Below are 19298 nucleotides of genomic sequence, written 5' to 3'. Positions count from 1 at the left end.
GGGTTTAATCCCCAGCACCACCACCAACCCCCCCCCAAAAAAAAAAACCCTGCTTTTTGGGCTGGGGATGTGGCTCAAGCGGTAGCGCGCTCGCCCGGCATGCTTGCGGCCCGGGTTCGATCCTCAGCACCACATACAAACAAATATGTTGTGTCTGCCGATAACTAAAAAATAAATATTAAAATTCTTTAAAAAAAAAAAAACAAACAAAAACCTGCTTTAGGCATTATCTACATCAATCCTGACAACTACTCTGAGAATGAAATATTATTGCCATTTTATTTTAGTTTTTGTTTGTTCATTTAATTTTTTGGTGGAGAATGTGGACAGCAACCATCATTCCCAATTCAAATTTTCTGAAACCAAGACTCAGGGAAATCTCAGATATATATTCCAATGTCACACACCAAGTGGCCGTTGTGACACTAGCCCACATTATATGTAATTTAATCAGTCAAAAGTTAACATCTGGGGGCTGGGGTTGTGACTCAGCGATAAAGTGCTTACCTAGCATGTGTGAGGTCCTGGGTTCGATCCTCAGTACCACATAAAAATAAATAAACAAAATAAATATATTGTGTACAAATAAAAAATAAATATAAAAAAAAAATTAACATCTGGGCTGGGGCTGTAGCCCAGTGGTAGAGTGCTTGCCTAGCATGGTGAGGCACTGGGTTTTTGATCCTCAGCACCACATAAAAAATAAATAAAATAAAGTCATATATATATATATATATATATATATATATATATACACACACACACACACACACACACACACACACACACACATATATATAGTCAACATCTAGCAGAGCACAGTGGTGCATGCCTGTAATCCCAGTGGCTTGGGAGGCTAAAATAGGAAAATCATGAGTTCAAAGCCAGCCTCAGCAAAAGCAAGGTGCTAAGCACACAGTGAGACCCTGTCTCTAAATAAATACAAAATAGAGTTGGGGATGTGGCTCAGGGAGAGCTCTGAGTTCAACGCCTGGTACCGTCCCCCCAAAAAACAAATAAAAAGTTAACATCAGAGGCTGTGTGGTGCCAGGTATGGTGGTGCACGCCTGTAATTCCAGCTGCCTGGGAGGCTGAGGCAGAAGGATAGCAAGTTCAAAGCCGGCCTTAACAAAAGTGAGGCACTTAGCAACTCAGTGAGACCCTGTCTCTAAATAAAATATAAAATAGGGCTGGGGATGTGGCTCAGTGGTCCAGTGCCCTTGAGTTCAATCCTTGGTAACCCTCCCCCCTGCCTCCCCCCAAAAAAGTGGGTGTGATGGCCTGTAATCTCAGTTACTCAGGAGACTGAGGCAGGAGAATCATAAGTTTGAAGCCAGCCTCAGCAAATTAGCAAAGACCCTCATCAACTTAGAGATTAAATCAAATAAAAATAAAAAATAGAAAGGGCTGGGGCTGTAGTGCAGTGGTAAAGAAGTGGCCATGAGTTCAATCCTCAATACCAGAAAAAAAAAAAAAAAAGTTAACATCAGTTGGGACATGGTGGCACTTACCTGTAGTCCCAACTATTTGGAAGGCTGAGTCAGGAGAGTTACAAGTTCAAGGTCAGCCTTGGCAACTTAGACCCTTGTTTCAAAAAAAAAAAAAAAGAAAAGAAAGAAAGAAAAGAACTGGGGATATAACTTGGAGGTAGAGCATTTGCCTAGCAAGGAGGAAGCCCTGAGTTTGCTCCTAGTACTGAAAAAGAAAAAAAAAAAAAAAGTTAACATAGGGATGGTCTGGGCCTATAGGTAAAAAAAGTAAAGATTTTCAGGCTTTTCTGTATGATATATGTGGATGCCACATACTGGGGAGAGGGAAGTGATTGCCCAGTGTCACACTAGATGCGTGGAAAAAACAGCCTATGCCTCAGAGAAGGCTGCTGAGTAGTCTGGAGAGAAATCAGAGGCCCTGGCATGATCTGCGCCCCTCCCCAGGACCTGGACACAGCTCTCTGCTCAGGACAATGGGAATACTGTGCTCTGGCAGGGTGCAGGATGGCAGGTCACCTCCTGCCATGAAAGTCATGCTGAGAGGGATGGGGAGAGGCTAAGGAAAGGGGTCTCAGAGCAGAGCCAGCAGGGAAGGGCAGGGCAGTAGCGGGTGTGTGTGGAAGGACAGCCCTCCCTCCACTGTGACTTTGGGAAGGGGCTATTTAGGCAGGAGCATGGGCCCAGTGTCTCTTGCTGTCCAGTTTTTGCAGTTAAGCCCTACGGCTGTGCCTGAGGTCCTCCAAGCTTTCTTCCATTGTCTCTAAATACGGCTCCTTCCTGGGTGCCCAGAACATGGAATGGGGACAACAGTGGGCCAGCTTTCCAAATCTGGGTGAACTTGGGTCTCCCTGAGTTGTGTGACCTGTGAACTGGAGTCAGTCAACCCTACTTGCACTCCAATGGAAGCAGCCTGGCAGGGGCTGGTTGCTAACATGACAGAAGCTCCTGTCCCAGGCTGCCCCACACAGTTGGCAATGGCCAGGACTGGCCAGGAGAGCTGGTGGGGGAGGTTCCCTCTTCCTTCCTGCCCCTTCCAGCTGGGTATCAAGATCTGAGACCAGATGTGCCACTGGGTGACTCAGCGCTTTCCTGCCTGGAAACCCCTCCCTGTCTGCCTCATCGGGCTGGGCTGGGCAGGAGGGTGAGACAGCAGACCGAGGTGAGGGGGGGCTCTTCCTGATGACCTCAGGGGAGCCATGGGGAGGAAACAGGGGAGGAAGAATGAGGATAGTGTGGCGTGGCCTGCAAGGTGGGCATGGTGGGAGGGTGGGGGTTGTCCTTGTCTACTTCCTCAACCTAAGTGCTCAGATGCTCCTCCTGTCTTCCTCCCACCTGTTCATATCCCATCCCCAATATTTCCAGACCAGCCCAAACCATGGGTCCAGTCCTCCTGGGCCTGCAGACTCAGGGTGCTCCCCTCGTTCCCTTTTCTCTCCTCTGCTCTCCAGCAAACCATGTCCACTTGCTCACCTCCCTCTCTGCAGGCCTGTTACTATTGCTCCAGGCGCCTGGAGACTGCTCTCTGGTAGCTTCCTTCCTAATGGTCAAATCTCTCACCCAGCCCAGCCTCATCTCTCAGGGACAATAAGCACCTCTGACCTGACCCTTCTTGGAGTTCTGTTCTTGGCCTTAAATATCACTCTGCTATTTTCCCTTCTATCTCTTTGTCAGATAGCTTCTCCCTACTCTCATTTTTTTTTTTTTTGGTGGTGGTGGTGGTGGTGAGGACTGGGGATTGTGTCCAGTGGCACTCCATCACTGAGCTACACCTCCAGCCCTTTTTATTTTTTGAGACAGGATTTTGCTAAGTTGCCCAGGCTGTTCTCATTTGCAGTCTTCCTGCCTCAGCCTCCTGAGTCTTCGGAATTACAGGCATGTGCCATCACACCCAGCCCCACTCTCTTTCTTAGAGGTATTTTCTGTAATTCAGTCCTTTCTAGTCTACCATATGGAGGAGGGATTAGGTGCATGGATGTTGTTAGTTTATAGACCTGGGTTTAAATCCTGACTATCTTTTCTAGCTGTATAATCTTGGGTAAATTAGTTTACTTCTCTGAGCCTCAGTTTCTTCCTCTATCAAATGGTCTGATATTACTTACCTCCTGGGGAACAGATGGGACAGTGTAAGCTGGGCATGGTGGTGTGATGCATACCTGTAATCCCAGTAACTCGGGAAATTGAGGCAGGAGGATTGCAATTTTGTCTTGGCAATTTAGTGAGACCCTATCTCAAAATAAAATATAAAAGGTGTTGAGGATGCAGTTCAGTGGTAGAGTACCCCTCTACCCTAGTTCCAAAATACCAAAGTAAATAAATTAATAGCTGGGTACAGTGGCACACAACTGTAATCTCAGCAACCCTATAGGCTGAGGCAGGAGGATCTCAAGTTCAAAGCCAGCCTCAGCAACTTAACAAGACCCAGTCTCAAAATTTAAAAAATTTAAAAAGGCTGGAAATGTAGCTTAGTGATAAAGTGCCCCTGGGTTCAATCCCCAATACCACTAAAAATAAAATAAAATAAAGTAAAACATCTGCGTAGTTAAAATAAAACAATTGCTCTGATAGAGGTCTATATGGAGGACATTATGCACTCAGAAAGAATGCACAAATCTTGTTAGGTCAATCCTGGGAGTCTTCCTAGAGGTGGTAGCAGTTGTGTTGACTTCTGTAGGCTGCATAGGAGTCTAAAAGGAGGATGGGTCAGGGAGACCCATGCAGTCAGCCACAGGTGAAGGTGTGCCAGTATGAGGTATGAGAGGGCAGAGACTGTAGCCCACTTCTGTTTGTTGTTTTTGTGACTCTCTCCCTATGTCACCCAGGCTGGTCTCTAATGTGTGGGTTCAAGTGATTCTCCTGGCTCAGCCTCCCAAATAGCTGGGACTACAGGCATGTGCCACCATGACCAGCTCCAACTTTTCACTTTTGTATTTTAGAGAGCTCCCTAGGGGCAGTATGGAGGATGCCGGAGAGGGCAGAAGAAAGTAGAGGCAACAGAGTGGAGGCAGGTGTGGGGGGAGAGAATGTGTGGGATCCAGAGTGGCAAACCCAGGGCCTTATGCACACTAGGCAAGCATTCTATGACTGAACTACAGCCCCAGTCCCCCAGGGTAACATTAGGGTCCAAAATTTTACTCCTGCTGTACCACACATGGGCTGTGTAACCTTAGGAAAGTCACTTAACCTCACTGAGCTTCCATCTCTCGTCTGTCAATGGAGATAATAATAGGTACTCATGGGGATGCTGGGGAGGGCTGAATGAGCTAATGGAAGGGAAAGTGCTAGATAAACGCAAGCTGTTGTTATTGCAGAGAATCCACCAGGGTAGGCTGTGTTCCAGCCACAGCCCCACCTCAAAAATGGCCTCCCTGAGCCTCCTCCAAGCTAGGCCCACATCCTCTGGGGCTGGGGGGGTGGGGTGGGGTGCAAGGGGAAGGATGCACACACACCTGACCCTGGCTCCTGGCTCCGTGGCTGTGTGACCTGTGTCAGTGTCTTTCCCCTCTGAACTACACTTCCTCAAGTACAAAATAAAGCTACAAATTTAAAGCTATGAATTCTGTGGTACCTGCTAAGTGATCATTATTATAGACAGTTTCCTGTCCCTTTCTCTCCTGTCCCCTCCTCCAGGGCCTAGCACCAAGCTGAGCAGAGTGGGAACTAGTAAATATTTAATGACAGATTGGCGAGAGATCTTAGCTGAAGGGAGATGTGGAGGAGCCAGAGGACACCCACTTCCCCAGCAAGGTCTGCACAGCCATTTCTGGGATCCAGGGGCCACAGCCAGATCCTAAGAGACTCTTGCCTTCAGTGACTTCCTGGGAGGATCCCAGCTAGCAGGAGTACTCTAGCCACCCAGCATGTCTCTATTGTCCTCTCTCATCCTGCCACTCAGGGGAATAGTAAGTGGACCAGTATTCCACCTTAACAACCATTCTCTGGGCCCTCACCATTGCACCAAGTCTGTGCTGGTAGGTACCACTGATGCAGAGATGGAGGCCCATCCTTGGTCTTAGGGCCTGTGCTGTGGCCAGGAGAGAGCAATGAAAAAGTTGTTCACTAATTGTAATTATATGTGGCGTGGCCAAGGACCAACTTTTGAGACAAACAGAATTTGAAGAAATGACTTAAGCTCTTTGTGCCTCTACTTAACCATCCATAAAATGGGAACAGTAGTTCTGACCTCTTGGGGCTATTATGAAGATTAAGGGAAGCAATGATGTCTCCATACAGGATCTCCACTGAAATTGGAAGGCTTCACAAGAGCTGAGGCCTAAAGGTTGAGAAATGCTTTGCCAATGAAAAAATGAGAAGATGAGGATGGGGCCAAATAGCGAAGGCCCCTTTGTGTGCAGGAGACTCAGGTTTATCCTAGAGATAACAGGAAGGAGTTTAGGGGGAGAGAGGAATTAGGAGATGGGAGAAGCTGGTATGAAGGCCTCAGGGGCTGGAGCCTTGTGCATCCTCACTTGGTCACCTGCTGGAAGCTCAATGATTCCAGGATTCCTGTCCCAGGAATATGTCTACCTCTTAATGGGAATTGACAGGGACAATACCTGTGATCAGAGGAGCCACCCACAGGCAGGCAGAGCTGGTGGTGGATGGAACTTCCTTTCCTTTGCAGCCCAGAGGTGCCACCCCTCCCCCTGCCCCTGAGCCTCCCCTTTGTGAATCTGTCTCTGTGGTTGTCTGCGGGCTGAGGCAGCAGAAAGAGCATTTTGGAGTGAGCCAGAGCTAAATCCAAATCCCAGTTCCACTAACTAGCTGTATGATTTTGGCCAGGTTTCTTATTGCATCAGTTTTTTTTTTATTATTATTATTGAATCAATTTTGTGCAAAACATTCAAATTGTATCTATGTGTGTTTGTGTGCAAATGTACAGAAAAAGTCTGGAAAGATATATACCACTCACTAGGGTTAGTAGTGGCTTGGGTAAGGTGGAGAAAGGTGTGTGTGAAGATTCACATTTTACCCTATTTATTTCTGTATTATTTGGGCCTTATATAAGCATATGTGTGTATGTGTGTGTAGGTGTATGTACATGCATATATGTATGCATAACATACACATGCTTTTTTTTAAGAGAGAGAGAGAGAGAGAGAGAGAGAGAGAGAGAGAGAGAGAGAGAATATTTATTATTTATTTATTTACTTTTAGTTTTCGGCAGACACAACATCTTTATTTGTATGTGGTGCTGAGGATCGAACCCAAGCCGCATGCATGCCAAGTGAGCACGCTACCACTTGAGCCACATCTCCAGCCCACACATGCTTCCCCGCCCCACCCCCCATGCTGGTGATTGAACCCAGGGCCTTTTGCATGCTAGGCAAGCATTCTATCACTGAGCTACATCCCTGGCCCAAGCTTGTATATTTTCCATAATCACATTTGTGCAAAGCGGGACTGGTGCTACCAACCTCATAGACTATTGGAAGGATTTTAAAAAGATTTAACAGATAAACTTCCTTTCATGCTGCCTGCTGCAGAATTGGCCCTCCTCACTTATTAGGTCCCATCCCTTCTCTGGCTATTGCCTGGATCTGTGTTTTTACTTATAACTGTTTGTTTTTGTGTATCTATGTTTGTGTAACCACTCTGTGTATATCTCTTTCCATGGTTTATGGGCTGCTGAGTGTCTGTGTGAATTCTGTTTTTGTATCAATTAATATCTGGGCATCTGGGAATGCATACAGTTGTGTATCAGTGTGTGCCTGTGTCATTGGACCTATTTGGGTGTGTTAGCAGTGTATGTGCATGTGTGTGCCTCTGAGTTTGTGTTTCAGTGTATTTCTATGTCTGTTTATGGGTGTTTGGATGTCAGTCTGTTTCAGCATTCCTGAGTATTTATGGCTACCTAAATGTGCCCATGTGTATCTGGATCTGTTATGTTAGTAGCTATATATATGGATGTGCCAGTGTGAATTAGTGTGTTTGTGTATGTTCCTGTGTAGATGGGATGTTGGGGTGGGTGTCTCTGAGAATCCACATCCAGCTGTTTCCTTCTGATTATGGGCAGCGAGCTCTGCCCTCACTTTTTGATCCCTCCTCCACCTTCCAGAGAACCCTGAGTGTGGGTGTTTCCCTCCTAGCCCTGCCCTTGGGCATAGGGCCACCTCTGCTGCCCAGGAGTGGTAGAGTGGGTGTCTGCAAACACCTAGAGAGGGCCCCTCCCAAAAGCCCCCTACAGGAAGTCTTTCCAGCTGGCAAGCCAGGCTGGCCATCTCCCTGTTTCCTGAGAATTGAGCCCCTCTCCTCTATAAGCAGGGAGCCTTCTGAAGCTCAGGGTCAGGAAATCCCTGCTCTGTTGGTCTAGGTCAGTGTCCATCTGGCTGAGCGTTCTGTGCCTGTCAGATGCTGCCAGAGAGTTGGGGAAACAAAGCACATCTCCATGACAACCCGCCTCAGCCTTCGAACTTGGGCAGCTCAGTGGTTTCTTGGGGCCCTTTCTGGGCCCAGTGCTGGGATGGGGGTGATTGGTTAGGATGAGTTCATGAGGCTTCTGCATGTGTGTACTGCCCCTCCACACCCCAACATGCTCAAATACTTCCACACACATTTTTCTTTTTTTTTTTTCTGGGGATGGGGGAACTTACTAGGGATGAAACCCTGGGGTGCTTTGCCACTGAGCTATCTCCCCAGCCCTTTTCACTTTTTATTTTGAGACAGGGTCTTGCTAAGTTACTGATGCTGGCCTCAAACTCCCAATCCTCCTATATCAGCCTCCCAAGTTGCTGAGATTACATGTATACCACACCATGCAAGGGTCTGCGCTTTTGAGAAGACATTAAGTTGGGTTGGCTAGATAACTTATTTTTGTGCATACCTCAAAATAAAACTTCTGATATTTCTATAAATTGTTAAAACTTTTACCATTTGCTTTTGCTTGTCTATGGGACTAATTTCTAATTGCCTACTAACCAAAACAAACTGCTGCAGAAATCAATTGAATCCTGGCACTTAGTTAAAACCATCACTCCGGGTTTCAAATTTTTAGTCCATCAAAATATCATCACTGGGGCTGGGGATGTGGCTCAAGTGGTAGCATGCTTGCCTGGCATGCCTGCGGCCCGGGTTCGATCCTCAGCACTACATACAAACAAAGATGTTGTGTCCGCCGAAAACTAAAAAATAAATATTAAAAAAATTCTCTCTCTCTCTCTCTTAAAAAAAAAAAATTATCACTGATCTCACTAATTTACATTGTGGTAAGTAAAGGTTATATGTTATGATTTACAAAATAAATTTACTCATATAAAATACAGCTTTTATTCATTTTTTAATATTTATTTTTTAGTTGTAGTTGGACACAATACCTTTATTTTATTTACTTATTTTTATGTGGTGCTGAGGATCAAACCTAGTGCCTCACATGTGCTAGGCAAGTGCTCTACCACTGAGCTACACCCCCAGCCCTTTTTATTTTACTAAATTACTTAGGGCTAAATTGCTAAGGCTAGCCTCAAATTTGTGATCCTCCTGCTTCTGCCTCCTGAGTTGCTGGGATTATAGGTGTGTGCTGCCACACCCAGCAGAAAAAGTGTTTATTTTGAAATCTGGTCTCAATATGTTGCCCAGGCTGACCCTAAACTCCCAGGGCTCAAAGGATTATCTGTCCCAGCCTTGCAACTAGCAGAAGTATAGGCACACACAGGTTAAGAGAACTTGGAGGGGCTGAGGTCGCGGCTCAGTGGTAGAGCACTTGCCTAGCATGTGAGAGGCACACGGTTCGATTCTTAGCACCACATATAATAAATAAAGATCCAATGACAACTAAAACAATTTTTTAAAAAAGAGAGAGAGAAAGAATTTGGAAACCACTTTGTTATATTGCCCACAGCTAACAGAATGACAATCTGATTCCTGATTATCTGTGGCAAATCTGTTGAAGTCTGGAACTTAGAAGTTGTATTTACGTGATATTTGTTGAAAGAATGAAGAGAAACACAACCCCCAACACAATCTGTAGCAACAGGTGCCCTTCTTTTCTCCTCCATCTCTCTCTTCTTTCCTGCTCCCTCATCTTTCCCCCTCTTTCTCAAATTCTCTCCCTTAGCTTCCTAGAATCTGTCACTAACTCAGTGCTGGGAGGCCCGAAGGACTGCACTTCCACCCTGCCACACACCACTAACACCCTGGGCAAGTTATTTCACCTCTCAACCCAGCAGGAGGTGGGGGGGGTGATTTGAAGAGATACTGTGAGGATCAAAGACGACCTCAGCAGGAGGTTGTTTGAAATGTTAACACAGCAGCCACAAATGCCAGGCACCAAGGATTAGGGGACACAGGAATGTTGGCCTTGGGATGGAACCTGTAGGGTTCCTCCTTCCCAAGGTTTGCTGGGGGTTCTTGGCAGGACTCCCTCTCCCTCCACTATTATTCTAGCCCCTCCAATTGTCCAAGGATGGAGGGAAGCCACGGGGATCCTTATGTTAGGCTCCCCTTCCCTTTGTGGTCTTCCCTGTGAAGTGAGGGAGGCCCAGCCACACCTTGGCCTGGCTGCCCAGCCTGGAGTGAGGAGTCTATGGTGAAGAAGGTCAGGCCCAGCAGGGGATGAAGCAGGCATCTGTTGGAAGCTGGTCTTCCAAGCAGTTTGGGGTATGTGAGGACAAAATTGGTATGGTCCTGGGCTTTCTAAAAGTAGTGGGACAAAGTTGGAGGGCCCTTAGGCTGCTGCCCAAGCCTGGTTATTGCTGGTTCCTCCCCAGGGACAGGTTGGCAATTTCCTGCTGGATTAGGTAACAACCTGGCTCTAAGTTGGACTTTGGGCCTGGGTGATAGGGACTGCTGGGAAGTCAGCTTCCTTAGCTGCCTATATAGCCAGTGAAGAATGGTAGCTGAGCTGAGCAATCATTAATCCCAGGGGCAGGATTCAGCTGCAGCTAGACACAGGTTAGTCCTCCCAAGAATGCATGTCCCTGAAGCAGTCTGCCCACTAGGCCAGGGGACAATGGGAAAGCTGGGGCTGCTGTTCTGAAGTGGTTTATACTGGGGATGGGAGGTGAAGATGCCTGGGTGTTGGAGTAGTGAAGGGATACAATCCCTCTCCCCTCCAAATCAACTTCATAAGCATGTGAACTGTGCAGTTGCACATAGCCCCGAACTCAGAAAGGCCCTGTGCTTGGTTGAGGATTTTGCTGTTGTTCTCTTGAGAAACATTTTATAATTTTATTTGTTTGTTTGCAGCAGGGTCTTGCTATGTTGCTCAAGCTGACCTCAAACTCAAAATCCTCTTGTCTCGGTTTCCTAAGTAGGTGGGAGCACAGGCATGCACCACCATACATGGGCTCCTCTTGAAATTCTTTTTCCTTCCTTCCTTTCCTTCTCTTCCTTTCCCTCCTTCCCTCCAATTCTTCCTGGGATTGAATCATGGGGTGCTCTGCTACTGAGCCATATCTCCAGTCCTTCTGAGTTAGGTTCTCACTCAGTTGCTGAGGCTGTCCTCAAACTGTGGTCCTCCTGCCTCAGCCTCCTAAATCACTGGAATTACAAGCATGCACTACCATGCTTGGCTCAATACATGAAATTCTTTTTTTTTTTTTTTTTTTTGTTATTAGGGATTGAACCCGGGGTGCTTAACTACTGAGCCATACCTCTAGCCCCCTTTTTTAATTTTGAGACAGGGTCTAAGTTACCTAGAGCCTCACTAAATTCCTGAGGCTGGCTTTGAATTTGTGATGATCATCCTGCCTCAGCCTTCACAGCCACTAAGATTACACGTGTGCACTACCATACCTGGCATAAAATTCTTTTTTTTTTTTTTTTTTTTTTTTTTTGAGTACCAGGGATTGAATTTAGGGCCATTCGACTACTAAACCATATCCTCAGCCCCATTTTGTATTTTATTTAGGGACAAGGTCTCACTGAGTTGCTTAGTGCCTTGCTTTGGCTGAGGCTGGCTTTGAACTCTTGATCCTCCTGCCTCAGCCTCCTGAGCCGCTGGGATTATAGGAGTGCATTACCCTGCCGGCTCATAAAATTCTTTTTTTTTTTTTTTAAAGGGGGGGGGGAGGGGGGAGGGAGGGAGGGGGAGAGAGAGAGAGAATTTTTTAATGTTTATTTATTTTTTTAGTTTTCGGCAGACACAACATCTTTGTTTGTATGTGGTGCTGAGGATCGAACCCGGGCCACACGCATGCCAGGCGAGCGCGCTACCGCTTGAGCCACATCCCCAGCCCTCATAAAATTCTTAATAATTATTTTTTTCAGTGCTGGAGATCAATTCAGGGTCTGCAACATGGTAGGCAAGTACTTTATCACTGAATTATATCCCAGCCCCAATTTTGTGGATATTAATGATTTTTAAATTAAGGCCCTGCAAATTATGTAGCCAATCCAGGCCACTGGGCAGAAATGCTGAAAGAGTTGGTGCAGGGCAAGATTAATCAACATTCCTCTGCTGAATTCTTCCAAAAGCCAGTGTGTTTGCCCTTCTCTCTCCTCCCTACCCCAGGTAATCAGATTTCATGCATCAGGCCAAAGCCCTGCAAAATCACTGTCTCTACAAGTCTCAGTTTTACCTGTAACACTTTTTCTTTTATACTAACTAACAGAGGAAGACATAGGGTCCTTCAGGTTAAGGCTAGGTTGAGCCAAGAACACCATGAAGGCAGGGTCTAGCACCTATCAGGAATAGGTGCTCTGGGACCATTCAGATCAACTTATTGGTGTTAACAGGAAACTGGGGCCCATGGAGGATAGTCAGTGTTCTGCCCCAGGCTCCCAGGTGAAAAGAGTGTCAGTGATGGCCTAGGTTCAGCAGTGTGGAGCCTCTAGGAACACTCAGGGGCTAACACAGGTTACAGAAGTCATGGTTTGCCTGCTAATCATTCTACAATGTCTACAGCCAAGAGGCCCCTGCCCTCATGGAGACCAGCACCAGGAGAATGATGTGTGGCTATGGTCAAGTTGGTGATGCAGACTAACTCTAATCGTGGAGTGATCATAAAGTCCTTCTGAGAGCTCAGGGAAGGGGTCCTAGGGTGCCAAACCTATAGCTAGCCCTTTGCACCTCTTAGGCTGACCACCTCTGAGTTTTGGGGCAACCACTGTCTCCTCCTGGCCTCAATTTCCCTTCTGTACTAAAGGGTAACACTCTGCTTCCTGCAGAGCTCATTTGTGGACAAAAAAGGGCTTGGTCAGCTAGACTAGAGAGCCAGAGGCCTGGAGGAAATGAGCACAGCATTTTCATGATTCTTAAAGGCTTTTCTTTCCCACCAGCTTCTCCAGTCACAATTCTCACCTGTCCCAAGATCCACCTTAATCAGTGCTGAGCATTTCAGTGGGAAATCGTAACCCAGGCGCTGGTGTCCTCGGAAATCAAAGCCCAGAGGAAGGATAAACTGAGGAAGTACCATCCTCATCCTAGCCACCCAAGAGTGAAATTGGACCCAGAAGACTGAGGATTGTTGGAGCCTGGGGAAAGGTGTGGTGAGGGAGAAAGGGGAAATCTCCTGGGTGCCCATCTCTTCCGAACCAAACTCGGGATTCTAGGCTCTCATGGGTCCAATCCCCACATTTCGCTTCCAGTTCCCTGAGCCCTTCCCCCTCATCCGCAGGTCCGCACCACCCTCTTCGAAACCCAGCACCCTTCGGGCCGCCTCCGGGACAGACCCTCAGTTCCGTCCCCTCTGGGACCCGCCCCGCGACCCCGCCCTCCCGGGACCCCGCGGAGCGCAGCACTCGGGGCTCTGGGGACCACCTCCTCTCGGGACCGGACCTCACCCTCCCGGGCCCCGCGGTGGCGGGGAGGGGCAGCCGGCAGCCGCTCCCGCCCCGAGGCCGCTCCCTCCGCGGCTCTTCCCTCCCGGCCGCTCAGCGCCCCGCCCGCCGCCCGGCCGGCCCCTCCCGCGCCGCCCGCTCCCGCCGCGCTCGCTCGCCTCCGCCGCCCAAACTTTTCTCCGGGCGCGTCTCCCCGGCCGCCGCCCCCGCGCATGGGCGCAGCGCCGCAGGGGGCCTGACCCCCGCCAGGTCCGCCACCCGCGCCATGGCGGCCCGCGCGCCCCCAGCCGCACCTGCGGCCGAGGAGCCGGGGGGCCCGGGCGGTCCCCCGCGCAGGAAGAAGTCCCGCTCCGGCCTCCGCCGCGCCTTCAGCTGGCTGCGGGGCAAACGGCGCAAGAAGAAGGCGGCGGGGGCGGAGGCCGCCGAACCGGCAGTCTCTCGGGCCAAGAAGGCGGACGACAAGGCCAAGAGGGCCAAGGGCAAAGGCCGAGGTAAGGCGGCCAGGCACCTGGGCTGAGCACCGGGAGGCGCGGAGCTTGCGGCCGGTTGGCTCTGCTGGGGTCCGCGGTATGTTGGAGGGGGTGACCGCCTAGACGTTGGTGCTGGGGGAGCGGAGAGTCCAAGGCTCAGGCCACTGCCCCCGTCCTGCGCCGCTCTCCACTCGAACTGCCCCCTCTGAGGGGAGAGGAACCCCGGTCCCCACCACCGTCAGCGACTGGGGCAGGGATCCCCTGATTTAAGCAGGAAGTGCTGGCAGCCGGGCTCCGGGCGGAGAGGCAATTCCCCCTCCCGCAGGCTCACCCAGGTTCTGTCCTCTGCTGAGTCAGGGGGTCAGAGACTTGACTTTGGCCTGAAGCCAGCGGGAGAGGCAGGTGGCTTTGGGTCTCAGGCGGGGGTCCCTCTGGGTCTGGAAGGTTGGCTGTAAGCTAAAGGAGAGTGTCTGCCCGCCAGGTGGATCTGGATTTCTAAACCCGTGGGACCCAGCTTGGAGGATAGCATGCCTTAGGTTGTTAACAGTCTTAGCTTTTTCCTCCCGCGCACCCTCCCCCTTCCCACCCTCACCTAGGCCAAACCGCAAACATCCACCTCCCGGGGTGGTGAGCTCACCATCTGGGAACCTGCGGCCCCTCCCCATCACTCCTTCCCCCCAGCCCAGGTAGCGACTTGCTAGTGTTGAAAGTGAGCTTCCATATCAGGAAAACTGAGGCCCAAGTTCAGGTTGTACCTGAGAGGTGTTCCCGGCCTGGGGTGTGTGCTTAAAATACAAAAGCTATTTCCCAATCTTTCTGAGTTTGAGCCCCTGGCCTCCCCCTCGGGACTTATGAATGGGCAACAGAGAGAAGGGGGAACTGACCTGGCCCATCCCTGCTAGGGTCACTTTATTTTTGGCCTTTACTTGTTCTTTCCTCGTTTCCCTAGTTCTGTCTTCCATTTGAGGGGGAGTGTTTCAGTCTGTGCAAGAGGGTGGGGCTCCCTTGGGGCTTGTCATCCTTGAAAGTCTACCTTTCCTATACTCTTGCTTTAGTGCTGGGGTGAGGAAATGGCGGGGTGTTTGGGCCCATTCCATTCTTCTGTGTACCCTCCCAATGTCCTTTAACTACCTCCTTTGGAGGAGAATTAGAAGGAACACTTTAGGGGTCAGGAAGAGGGTGGAAAGCCTCTTGTGTGATTGCATCCGGCCTGATCTTCCTTTTGGATAAGGGCCCTGCTCCCCTGCGGCCCAACCACAAATAGAAGCCAGGGCACTGGGGCTGGGATGGCTGGGCCAAGCCCTGAGGGAAGGTTTGGGTGACTGATGGATGTTTCCTCTGCAGCCCTAACAGGAGGGGGTCTATCCCAATGTTGCCTCACTGGGATTCAGCATGAAGTCATCTCCATTTCACTTAAAAGGACAGGGGTCAGAATTGCAGCTGCATGGATTGTGTTCAGATGGTTGGGACTGGCAGGCAGATGGTTAGTGCACTAGTGGTACACACAGGACAGTGGACTAGGAGGCTAGGCTGGAGGCAGGGGGCTGGAAATGCTGAGTCTGAGTTTGGGGGTCATTGGGTCAATGGCCAGCCTCCCTCTGCCTTGTGTTTGGTATCAGGTGGCTCTGGGCTTTCTGGGCAGCAGGTCAGCCTGACTGAGACCACGTGCAGGGGCCACACCCTCTGCCCTTAGCTGTTGTTTCCCTAGTTCTGGAGGCGGCCCCAGGTATGGCTGTGGGAAGTCCCTTTCCCTTTTGCTCCAGCCTCCTATTATTCCAATTGTTTCCTTGTCACTTTCCTGGCCCAGCTTCTTTTCTGTTTATTAAGAGAAAAAATCTGATCTCTCTAATCTCCACTGGCACCCCTGGCCAGGAAGGGGAAGCCTGAAGAAGTCTTAACTCTTTCAGTGAGAAAGTTCAGAATAGAGATTGATTGGGAGAGGTGGGAAGCAGGGACACACGAAGACCCCCAGGATGTCAGATATCAAGGGCATTTTCCCCTCCCTCCCTTCCTTTCTTCCTCCCTCCCTCCCTTCCTTTCCTTCCTTCCTTCCTTCCTTCCTTCCTTCCTTCCTTCCTTCCTTCCTCTCTCTCTCTCTCCCTCCCCCTCCATTTCCCCCCCACCCCATCCCACCCCAGGTGCTTAACCAACCATTGAGCTACAACTCCAATCCTTTTTATTTTTTATTTTGAGACACGTCTTACACAATTGCTTAGGACCTTGCCGAGTTGCTGAGGCTGGCCTTGAATTTGTAATCTTTCTGCCTTAGCATTCTGAGTTGCTGAGATTACAGGTGTGCACCACCACTCTCAGCTAGAAAAGAGGAAATCTGTCTGATACTTATTGATTATTCTGATTTGTCAGGAGCGTTTTGGTACTAGGGATTGAATCCAGGGGCTGTAAACCACTGAGGCACATCCTCAGCCCTTGGGTTATTTAGAAACAGGGTCTCACTGAGTTGCTTAGGGCCTGAGTTTCTGAGGCTGGCTTTGAACTCGAGATCTTCCTGCCTCAGCCTCTGAGCCACTGGGATTACAGATGTGCGCCACAGCACCTGGCATCCATTATCTCTTTCTCTCTTTTTTGTGGTGTTGGGGATTGAACCCAGGGCCTTGTTTATGCAAGGCAAGCACTCTACCAACTGAGCTATATCCCCAGTCCCTTATCTCTCTCTTTTTTTTTTTAATAGGATATTTTTTTTCCATTTTTTTTAACAGAGAGAGAGAGAGAGAGAGAGAGAGAGAGAGAATTTTTTAATATTTATTTTTCAGTTTTCAGCAGACACAACATCTTTGTTTGTATGTGGTGCTGAGGATTGAACCCGGGCCGCACGCATGCCAAGCGAGCGCACTACCGCTTGAGCCACATCCCCAGCCCCCCTTATCTCTTGAGATCCCATTTGTAGGTAGAAAAACTGAGGCTCAGGGACAGGAGTGATTTGATCAAACTGAGATTTAAACCCAAATCATCTGCCTCCAAAACTGCTATGATTTGCATGACTCTCTCAAGAATCTAGAGCAGGAGTAAGACTCAAAGATCTTCTTTTCCAATTCATTCTGTAGATGAGAAACAGCCCAGAGAAAAGTGAAGGAACTTGATAGAGTGGGAGGGTATCAGAATCAGACATTTGCCAGTTTAAAATTTTGGCTCAGCTACTAGGATGTTGACATTATCCTAGCGTCCCATGACATTGGACAAGCAACTTCTCTGTGAACTCTGATTCCATTACCCTCTCATGGGGAAGAGAGAGGACTTTCTCCTAGGGGTGATCCTCTGGACATTGTCTTGATGGGTCTGTGACCTTTTTATCTTTCCCAGATTATCTCAGGAGAAGATATGAAAATTATATGAAAGTCATTGTAGAAATGCAAGGGTTTGCTATTTTTGTGTTTAAGTTTGCTTTTATAGGGTGTAAGTTTAGTCACCTGAGCTCTAAGAACCTATTGAAGTAGTGGTTGCTGAAGCTGATAAGAACAATTCTGCTGTCCCTCTCAACTACTTGACACTGGCAAGTTATTCCTCCCTCCAAACTTCATCTTTCTTATTTGTAATGTAGGGATAATAAATCCTGCTTTATTGGGTGTTTCAAGGATCCAGTTAGATTACAGACATAGAAGTGCTTTGTAAACTATGGATCATGATCCAGATGGTAGCAGTTTTCCATTGTTTGGTGCTGAGGACCCAAGCATTAGTTAAGCTCATCCTGGTCCATGTTTGGAAAGTAACTCACTTGATTATACCTCAGATACCCTGGTGATGGTTATTACTAAGGAGGATACACAGAAGGTGAAGTCTTATCTTTATCTTCGTTCTTCTGGAAGACTTGGACACAAAAAAGTTAAAAACAAATACACGGGAATCCATATTTTCCAGAAATATCACCTGGACACTAGACAAGTGTGTGGGGAGGAAGTGTTTCTGGGACTGGTGCCAGGACTGGGGCCCAGCAGATAATCCAGAGGAGGCTTTCTGGAGGAGGTGAGCAGGGTGTGGAAGAAGGCTAATTTGTAGGGGAAGAGAAGTAATAGGAAGGCCATTCCATGCCAGACAGAGGCCAGACATTTTCCTTAACAGTCTTCCCTTATCCTCACAACAACCGGGGAATTAAGCAACCCTCAGAGGATGCAAGTAAGTTGCTCAAGGTCACTCAACTTTGTGTATTTGAAAAAACATAGTATTCTTCATTTTGCATTGTCAGACATTGATCAAGGAGATGAGACTACCTGAGGACAAGACAAGCAAGGTCTTTGCCCCTGTGGAAGTGGTGTGACAGCATAACAATGACAAGTTTTTTGTCTCCAAAGGCCACATGGCCCAAACAAAGTAATATGATGTTAGATGATCCCAGTGACTTGGGAGGCTGGGGCAAGAGGTTCCCAAGTTTGAGGCTAGCCTGGGCAACTTAGCAAGACCCTGTCTCAAAAAATGAAAAGGGCTGGGGTTGTAGCTCAGTGGTTAAATCATCCTTGGGTTCAATCCCCAGGACTGGGGCGCGAGAGGATTAGATGAGTTTCTGACTGTGGAATTGAACAGGACCAGCTTTGGGGAAGGAGTGTGTACCCTCTCAAGTGTTCCTCTTGGGCAGTGGCTGAGGGGTGGGAGTGAGGATGGCTCTGATATTGAGAATTCAGGAGCCACCTTGTCAGGCCCAGCAGACTTAAGCCCATGAACTTACTTCAGCCTCCCCAAGTTCCCTCTGGCCATTCACTGGGGGATCACTGTCCTTGACATGGATTGTGAAAAGAGCCAAGTCTGAGTTCTGCTCTGCTGTTTGACCTTGGACAAGCCTACCCCATTCCCAGCCAGACATGCCTTGGCCCTATCTTGACATGGATGGAGTTTAAGGGCCTCTGAGACTCCTTGTAGTTCTTGGAATCTCTGGGGTTGAGAGTAAGCTGGAGGAGCAAGCTCATAGAGATTGCAAAGGGGGTGGGAGCTGTATCTGGGAAAGGAGAGCCTGTCTTGGCCAGCCAGGTAGCCTGGATGTCATAGGAAGGTGGGTAAGGAGAGTCCAGCAAAAATAAGTGCCTATATAACTCTGAAGCAAAGTGAAGATCTAAAGTCTCTTTGAGTAAGGGACACTTTGCCTGAGGTCAGATGGTATCTGTTTACCTTTCAATAAATTCTGTATTTTCACATTCTGTGCCTTTGCATATGCTATTATCCTATTTATTTATTATTGTGGTACTGGGTTCAGGGGCAATCTACCTATTTTGAGACAGGGTCTCGCTAATTGCCAAGGTTGGCTTTGAACTCATAATCCTGCCTCCCAAGTTGCTGGGATTATAAGTGTGCACCATGGTGTCTAGCTTGCCTTCACTTCTCTGTCCAGTGAACTACTAATTCCTCGAGGCCCAGCTCCAGTGTCCTCATGTCTGTGATACTACTAGGGAAATTACTGCCTTCAGAATCTAGAGCAGGGTGCTTAAAGAGATTTGGAGTTGGAGCTGGGTTTGGTAGGTCATGCCTGCAATCCCAGCAACTTGGGATGCTGAGGCAGGAGGACCACAAGTTTGAGGCCAACCGGGGAAACTTAATGAGTCCCTGTTTTAATAATAATATCTTGGGGCTGGGGATGTGGCTCAAGTGGTAGCACACTTGCCTGGCATGCGTGAGGCACTGA

General features: G+C 48.6%; 1 protein-coding gene across 2 annotated transcripts in view; it reads left to right on the top strand.

Moving 5' to 3' along the window:
* Positions 1-13351: 13351 nt before the first annotated feature.
* Nhsl3 (NHS like 3) overlaps positions 13352-19298 on the top strand; it is a 29548-nt gene continuing 23601 nt past the window's right edge. For both annotated transcript variants that reach the window (XR_013155551.1, XM_076860817.2), the window contains exon 1: positions 13352-13696. Coding sequence is in view for 1 of the 2 variants with exons in the window: in XM_076860817.2 (XP_076716932.2) it covers positions 13471-13696 (226 nt within the window). In the remaining variant the exon portion in view is untranslated. The remainder of the gene's footprint in view (positions 13697-19298) is intronic.

Source organism: Callospermophilus lateralis, chromosome 7 (genome assembly GCF_048772815.1).
Source record: "Callospermophilus lateralis isolate mCalLat2 chromosome 7, mCalLat2.hap1, whole genome shotgun sequence".
Classification (NCBI taxonomy): Eukaryota; Metazoa; Chordata; class Mammalia; order Rodentia; family Sciuridae; genus Callospermophilus; species Callospermophilus lateralis.
Note: the sequence above shows the minus strand (reverse complement) of the source record. Positions and strands in the feature narration are given on the sequence as shown.